Source organism: Sitodiplosis mosellana, unplaced genomic scaffold, assembly GCF_009176505.1.
Source record: "Sitodiplosis mosellana isolate CC-2019 unplaced genomic scaffold, AAFC_SMos_1.0 Smas_scaffold_6216, whole genome shotgun sequence".
Taxonomy (NCBI): Eukaryota; Metazoa; Arthropoda; class Insecta; order Diptera; family Cecidomyiidae; genus Sitodiplosis; species Sitodiplosis mosellana.
The window spans coordinates 1-8,526 of record NW_022601457.1 but is presented as its reverse complement, the minus strand read 5'-3'; the positions used below and the strand labels follow the sequence as shown (position 1 = coordinate 8,526).

The 8,526-nt window shown below is 38.9% G+C and overlaps 2 protein-coding genes across 2 annotated transcripts; both read right to left on the bottom strand.

The window, feature by feature from the left end:
* Nucleotides 1–279: 279 nt before the first annotated feature.
* Nucleotides 280–8,305, bottom strand: LOC129577724 (zinc finger protein Xfin-like; the record flags this gene model as incomplete). Its single annotated transcript, XM_055465225.1, has 5 exons — nt 280–1,439; nt 3,959–4,758; nt 6,433–6,449; nt 7,551–7,918; nt 8,132–8,305. Coding segments are annotated over 5 exons (2,519 nt in total), but the record flags the coding sequence as incomplete, so codon positions are not given.
* On the bottom strand, nt 3,529–4,753 carry LOC129577723 (gastrula zinc finger protein XlCGF52.1-like). Its single transcript, XM_055465224.1, has one exon. The coding sequence runs from the start codon at nt 4,731–4,733 to the stop codon at nt 3,576–3,578; it is 1,158 nt and encodes a 385-aa protein (XP_055321199.1). The 5' UTR covers nt 4,734–4,753; the 3' UTR covers nt 3,529–3,575.
* Nucleotides 8,306–8,526: the final 221 nt, after the last annotated feature.

The following is an 8,526-nucleotide window of genomic DNA, read 5'->3' as shown; positions in this document are numbered from 1 at the left end:
CATAATCAATTATTTAAAGATGCACAAGAGTTCTGTTCTAATCAGAATACGATTCGTTAGAATTCTTGAAAAGATACAACGTGTAACATTTCCCTCCCGCGGTTATTGGCTAAGAACAAATCAATTAAATCAGTTCCATAATGAACAAATTTGTCATCATTCAATTACTTGAATTAGTTTTAATTGAAATTAAAAGGCCGGTATTTGATTTGATTCGTATTTTTATTTAATGCAAATTGAGAATCCAAAGTCTGTCATTCGATGTATCGATTTCGAGTGTTATTCCTTGGCAGCAGACAGCGACTTGTGAATCTTCTTGTGTTGGATGAGACTAGCCGTTTGCGAGAAGCACTTCGAGCATATTTCACATTGGAATGGCTTTTCGCCAGTGTGGACTCGCATGTGGTTCATCAAATGTCCTTTCTGATCAGTTGAGTAGGTCTTCCACAAATCGCATTGGCATCCGCGTCGCTTGCAGTTGGCTTCATGATTTTCCTTCTCCTTCTGTTGGGCGAAGTTTTTGAAGCAAGATGAACACTTGAATTTCAATGGACGAGGATTTGTGTGAGATTTGCGGTGGTATTTCAAAGCATTTTTACGCTTGAATCTCTTTGAGCATTGGTCACATTCGAATGGTCTCTCGCCGGTATGCACAAGCAGATAACATTTCAGATTCCACTTATCCAATGTAGAGTATTCCGTGCACTGATAACACTCATAGCGACGAACCGTGCAACCAGTTTCGTGTTCCACCTTCTCCTCGCTTCGATCAAATCCTTGCGAACAATTTGAGCAGCTGAACAGAAACTCATCGACGTGTGTTTTCATGTGCGATTGGAGATGTTGTTTCGTTGTGAATCGCTTCTGGCACAGGCTGCATGGAAATGGTCGTTCGCCGGTGTGCTTGAACATGTGTCTTTTCATATGACTTTTGTTGGAAGTCTGATACTCGCACAATGAACACTTGTGCCGCTTTCCGTTTGTCTCACCTTCAGCTGGGTTCTTCTTGCTACCAAAACTATAAGCTGTGCTTCTTTTCCCAATTATGGCTGATCTTTTCTTTGTCGCACCATCATCCGATTCACTTGTTTTCGGTATCGGGAAACGCTTGTTCGCATTGTTTTGTGGATTTCGATTTTCGTCAGAGCTCTTCCGTGGAACTTGATTCACCGCATCCCTAACCTTTTCAGTCTTTACTTCCGATTTTACCTCGTCCAGATTGAAGAAATCGAAACAAATTTTGGTACCATTCTCTTGGCCACTAGCAGTCGCATTTTCAAGTGTTCCATTGGCTGTGTGTGCCGATCTCATTACCATCACAATACCGTCGTTGCCTTCATATTCTTGTTTGACAGTCGGCTCTCGCTGGATTTCCTTTCCGCCCAAAATCGATTCATTCTGCAACGCAATGGCATCACATTCGTGTTTATCCGGCGGCCCTTTACCGTGACCATTCATTTCGACGCAATGTCAGTGCTGTCAATCAGAAATCAGAATGTTCATTATTTGAAACCACACAGTACACAAACACTAAAAAAAATTCCACTTTGACAATAACTCACCTTTTCTTTACAAACTGAACTTTTTGTTCCGGAATGAAAAAATAAATCGATCGAAAGACTAAACCCGTCGATTAAGCTCCGTAGCGTATAAATTCTGTCTTAAAACAACTGTGTTGAGCAGAGCAAAAATGGCGTCGTGAAAGAATGAAAATATTTATTGAGTTGAACTGAACGTGTAGCCAAATCACGGAGATGTGCTGATGCGATGATGAAACAGCAATGAACGAAATGCGCACACAGTCACACACCGCCAGTGTTGTACAAAAGGACTTGAAATTTATTTAGATAAAGATAAGATATTTGTGAAAAATCATAAAAATAATTTAGATGAAGATGAGATATTATCTTATCTATCCAATAAAAGATAAGATATTTTTTTCCAATTATCTTTTAGTTATCTTTGATATGTTTCTATGAGAAAATCGAATTATCTTTGAAATTATCTAAAAAATTCGAGATAGATATCGAAAAAAGTATTCAGATAAGATATCAAGATAGATGACCAATCTGAGTGACTGATTTAGATAAAGATAAAGATATCATCTTATCTATCTAAATTTTATTTTTGTACAACACTGCACACCGCAATGACAAATGGCAAAAGTCGGAATTCGAAATATGTTGTAGTGTTACTGCAGTGACTTTCGAATTTTTCGATGAGTTTGGATTGTCTGTTTCGAAAATCCAGGAGTGATAATTTGTAATCCTCCATTCTTTATTCTTTATTGGTAAAAGGCAATATAAATTTAACCCTCTAATGCATACAACCGCCTCTAGACGGGCAACAGTTGAACGCCTTTAGGACGTAAACCGTCCATCGGATCACATTGCTTCAAAGAGAATTTTTATTTCACAATGTTTTCTTTTCATTTTTGTCTTTGGCAATATTTGTCTATGTGTTGTGATTGTAAAGTTATAAACAAAAATGTGTGCAAAAACAAAAATGCGACAAAATAAATTATTCGAACTCCAAATTAGACACATTTTTGTCACTTTTAAACAATGAATTTGATTGTTCTCTGATTTATGTCAATCACCATGAGCATTCCAGGATTATGAATATTTTTTCAATTATCAATGGCCAAAAATCAACCAAGTACCAGTACTCCCAGCCCTGGGAAAAATTAATGCATTAGAGGGTTAAGAGCCGTATGGACAGTTACAAAATGTAACATGGTCATCTATAAGTTCATGAAGGAAATAATGACTGAAATTACAATTCATGGCTGGATACTCGATGTTAACGCTTCTTTTGTCTTCTGAAAAAATGTCTCTGAAGCCCATTCTGCAAACTTGGCATCAATTTATCGTTGAATCTTGCAAAATTTCAGGAGTATTTTAATAAATAACATGCACTTGATCTTGGCTTCAGGGAACCTAAAATCTCATTCGTACGATACGTTATTCATACGTTCAATTCAAATCGAAATAAATCTTGCATTTTTTTCACAGTAAATTCACATGCTGTTTATCATAATCAATGATTCGAACAATGCTCAAGAGCTCGTTTTCGTGCTGTGAATGCAATTTTTCTGTTCCAACCGAGGGGAAAACCACTCAAAAGTAATACTGTGTATTAGTATTACTTTAAGTAATACTAATGTAAATATTACCTTGTATTACTTTAGTATTACTTTTTTCAAACAGTAGTATTATTTTTAAAAGGAGTATTACTTTATCAAAAGTAATACCACTTTTACCTAGTATTACTTTGTATTACTTCGCAGGTATTATGTATTACTTTTGAATTGCCCCTTGGTTCCAACAGTTGATAGAAAGCAACATATAACATGTGCCCCACACAGTTGGCAGCTAATAACAAATAACTAAAATCAGTCTCGAAATGAATGTTGTTTGTCAACATTCAATTTAATTTAAACATTGTCGAATGGAAATAAAGGAAGTTTGATACATTTTCGTATTTGTTTTTATTAATGCAAATTGATGATCAAAAGTTGTGTATTCGATGTGATTGATTGCAGGATGCAGGTGTTATTCCATGGGAGATAACAGCTACTTGTGGATCTTATTGTGTTTGTTGAGAGTTGCCTTTTGTGAGAAGCACTTCGAGCAGGTTTCACATTGAAATGGCTTTTCGCCAGTGTGGATTCGCATGTGATTCATCAAATTTGGTTTATGATCAGTTGTGAAGCTCTTGCACACATCGCATCGGTATCCGCGTCGCTTGCAGTTGGCTTCATGATGCTCTTTTTTCTTCTGTTCGGCGAAGTTTTTGAAGCAAGATGAACACTTCAACTTCAATGGACGAGGATTGACGTGGGTTTTGCGGTGGCGTTTCAAAGCAGTTGGGTGGTTGAATGTCTTTGAGCATTGGTCGCATTCGAATGGTCTCTCGCCGGTATGCACACGCAGATGATGTTTCAAATTCGTCTTACGCAAAGTAGAGAATTCCTTGCATAGGTGACACTCGTAGCGACGAACCGTGCAACCAGTTTCGTGTTCCACCTTCTCCTCGCTGCGATGAAATCCTTGCGAACAATTTGAGCAGCTGAATAGAAATTCATTAACGTGTATTTTCATGTGCGATTGGAGATTCCATTTTTTGATGAATCGTTTCTGGCACACGCTGCATGGAAATGGTCGTTCACCAGTGTGCGTGAACATGTGTTTCTTCAAATCGGTTGTGAAATCGGTGACATATACGCACAATGAACACTTGTGTCGCTTTCGATTTGTCTCGCCTTCAGCTGGTTTCTTGTTGCTACCAAAACTAGTAGCTGTGCTACTTTTCCCGCTTTTGGCTGATCCTTTCTTTGTCACACCATCATCCGGTCCACTTGATTTCGATTTGGAATTCTTCTTCTCCACATTGCTTTGTGGCCTTAAATTTTTGTCAGAGTCCTTCCGTGGAACTTGATTCGCCTCATCCTCAACTTTTTCGATCTTCACTTCAGACTTTACCCCATCCATATCATAGAAATCGAAGCAAACGTCGCTGTCATTCACTTCTGTACCGCCAATTGAATTGTCAAGCGATCCAATGGCTGTGTGTGCTGACCGCGATACGATCAGAATTTCGTCAGAGACTTCATTCTCTTGTTTGATTGTTGGCTCCTGTTTGATTTCCATTCCACACAAAATCGATTCATTTTGTTTTGCCATGGCATTCGATTTGTGTTTATCGGGCGGCTCTGTACAGTTGCCATTCATCGCAATTCGCAATGCAATTTCGATGCTGTCAATTGGAAATCAAAATGTCTATTAGAAACCAAACTTGGAACAAACTCTTGAAAAATTGCACATTGGCATCAAAACTCACCTTCTTGCAGACAATTTAGTTTGCTTTTATTCCGTGAATACGAAAATACGCTGGCCAAAAGGCAAAACTCAGCGAATAAACTGCAAAATTCAGTGTTGGAATGACGCTGTTGAACAGAGCAAAAATGGCGTCGCGAATAAAAGAAAATATTTGGTTTGACGTGTAGTCGATGCTCTGCGATATGCTCTCTGCTGATGCGCTGATGAAATAGCAATGGACGAATGGCGCACACAATCACACAGTGACTCACACACCGCAATGACAAGTGACGAAACTCGAACTTCGAAGTATGGTGTAGTGTTTCCGCAGTGAATTTCCAATTTTTCGATGATTTCGAGTTGCCCATGTAAAGGGTGTCCCAATAGGGACGCAAAAAGTTTTTCAATAGGGATTTCATGATGGATGCCCCGATCTGTCAAACTGGAATGTCAGTTTGAAGCGTCCATCTATACCATTTATAACCATGTCAAGATTAAGTAAAGATCAACGCGTTCAAGTCGTTAAATCCCATTACGAAAATGGGTCTATTTTGCAAAATACGTTTCGTGCAATTCGTGAATTTTTCGGCCGAAATAATCGACCAAATGTGTCCACCATCAGTCGCCTGGTGCAGAAATTTGAGCGTACTGGCTCTGTGTTAGACGATCAACCATCAACCCGTATGCGAACGGCCCGCTCGCACGAAAATATTGCTGCTGTGAGTGAAAGTGTGGAGGACGAGCCAAGAACCTCGGTTCGTCGACGTTCTCAACAAGTTGGCCTCTCTAAGATGACCACATGGCGTATTCTCACCAAAGACTTGGGTCTACACCCCAATGAGCCAAACACGTGCAATTATTGTGCATAGTAAATTTTTTCCCAAATCGTGCACAATTTTTACACATATTGTGCCCAGAAACAAAATTTTATCTAAAAATCACACAATTTTTGCACTTTTAGTGCTACATTTAGCACTACATTAAAATATGCACAAAATTCAAACATTTAGCATTACATGTGTTCATTGGGACGCTTATAAGATTGTCCTCACTCAAGAACTTGAACCGATGGACCACGGAAAACGAAGAGATTTCGTCGAATGGGTCAAAGGAAAAGAGGCCGCGGATGCCGATTTTTTGAAGAGAGTGATCTTTTCGGATGAGGCTCATTTTCACTTGAATGGGTATGTGAATCGCCAAAATTGTCGATTCTGGGGAAGCGAAAATCCAAGAGAAACTGAAGAAGTGTCAGCTCATCCAGCTCGTCGCACTGTTTGGTGCGGTTTATGGGCCGGCGGCATCATCGGGCCGTATTTCTTCGAAAATGATGATGGTCGAGCCGTTTCCATCAATGGCGAGCGATATCGTGAGATGTTGCAGTATGTTTTTTGGTCGGAAATTGAAGGCATGGACTAATCCGACATGTGGTTTCAACAAGACGGCGCCAGACCACACACAACACCTGAAACATTAGCGGCAATCGAAGAACGTTTTCCAAATCGCATCATTTCTCAAAAGGCCGAAGTGGAATGGCCGCCTCGTTCGTGCGATTTAACGCCATTGGACTATTTTCTTTGGGGCTACGTCAAGAATAAAGTCTATGCCAACAAACCAAGCACCATTGCCGAGCTGAAAATTGAAATCAGACGTGTCATAGCCACCGTAAATGTGCCATTACTCGAATCTGTAATTGAAAATTTGGGCAAGCGGCTGAAGGTCTGTGAAAAGAGCCGTGGTGGACATTTGCACGATATTCTTTTTCATACATAAATGGTAAAGACCAAACTACAACATACAATAAAGATTTGGAAAATTGGAAACTATTTTCATTGTTTTTTTTATAAATACTTTTTTGCGTTGCTATTGGGACACCCTTTAGAAAATGTACGAATTTCAATTCGCAATTTACCAAGCAGCGGATATTTAATTCCTGAAAATTGTTTTTTTTCTTGGGTGAAATGTGAATTTGAAAATTTCGTAATAGATTTGTAATGTTACACTGGAGAATTGTGACATCTTTAGTCCTTTTAGTAGTCGAAGCCTTGTGCAATATCGCATTTTGATAAATTTCACCTCTATTCAACCACAAACAAATCAAGATTCCACCAAAGATATAATGATTGCAATAAGAATTTACAGCTGGATCTTCAAAAATGGCCTGGTTCTGGTCTTTTCAAAAATAGCCTTGAAACCTATTCTGAAACGTGACACCGAATAACTGCTGAATCTTATCTTTTTTTCCCCAATTTCAGGGAAAATTTATCAAATCTTAACTGACATGTCCTCGATCTGGGTTCCAGGGCACCTAAGCACTTTTTTCCACCATACGTTACCATTTAATTCGATATTTTAGTTTTTTCCACATCCAACTATAACAAAATTGTTCACAATTTATGATTCAAGCAATGCACAAGAGTTCCATTTCGAACAGTGAGAATGATTTTTCCGTTCCAATTGGAATACGAATTGTTAGAATTCAAGCTACATCGTACAACTTTCCCTTCACACGGTTGACAGCTAGATAAAAATCAATCAATTCAGATTCATAATGAATCGGTTTATTATTTATTCATTGATTTTCATTCCAGATGAAATAAGAAGAACAGATTTTTGGTTTCATACGATTTAGTATATTTGTTTTCATTCAAGGCAAATTGGTATGCTACTTATAAAATTGGGTTTGAAATTGTCTTTTGATGTGATCGATTTCGAGTTTTATTCCTTGGTAGCAGACAGCTGCTTGTGAATTTTCTTGTGCTGCTTGAGATTTGCCTTTTGCGAGAAGCACTTTGAGCATTTTTCACATCGGAAAGGCTTTTCACCAGTATGGACTCGCATGTGGTTCATTAAATTTGGTTTATGATCAGTTGTGTAGCTTTTGCACAAATCGCATCGGTATCCGCGTCGCTTGCAGTTGGTTTCATGATTTTCTTTTTCCTTCTGTTGGGCGAAGTTCTTGAAGCAGGATGAACACTTGAATTTCAATGGACGAGGATTGGTGTGAGTTTCGCGGTGGTTCTCCAAAGCAGTTGGGTGGTTGAATATCTTTGAGCATTGGTCGCATTCGAATGGTCTCTCGCCGGTATGCACGCGCAGATGACATTTCAGATTTCACTTAACCAATGTAGAGTATTCCGTGCACAGATGACACTCGTAGCGACGCACATTGCAACCAGTTTCGTGTTCTATCTTCTCCTCGCTGCGATGAAATCCTTGCGAACAATTTGAGCAGCTGAACAGAAACTCATCGACGTGTGTTTTCAGGTGCGATAGGAGATGTTGTTTTTGGGTGAATCGTTTCTGGCACATACTGCATGGAAATGGTCGTTCGCCAGTGTGCGTGAACATGTGTCTCTTCAAATTGGTTGTAAAGTCGGTGACATAATCGCACAATGAACACTTGTGTCGCTTTTCATTTGCCTTGCCTTCAGATGGCTTCTTCTTGCTACCAGAACTATTTAGACCAAGAGCTGTTGAACAAAGTACTATAAATACAAGCTTTATGTCAGATAATGGAATTGTAGGTGCACATTGATGCCAATATTCAAAATATCAATTTGTTTTATCTTCATTTGATACACATCACAATATCTGCACGCCGATAACAAGAAAAAAAATTGCTTCACTTTTCGCTCAAGCTTTATGGCAGAATTTTTGTGTACTGATAAATTCGTACGAGAATAATTCAAACACAAAAAATCTGCTC

Excerpts from the sequence above, each read along its gene's own strand:
- LOC129577723 (XM_055465224.1), bottom strand. The coding sequence starts at position 4,733 with ATGAATGGCAACTGTACAGAGCCGCCCGATAAACACAAATCGAATGCC.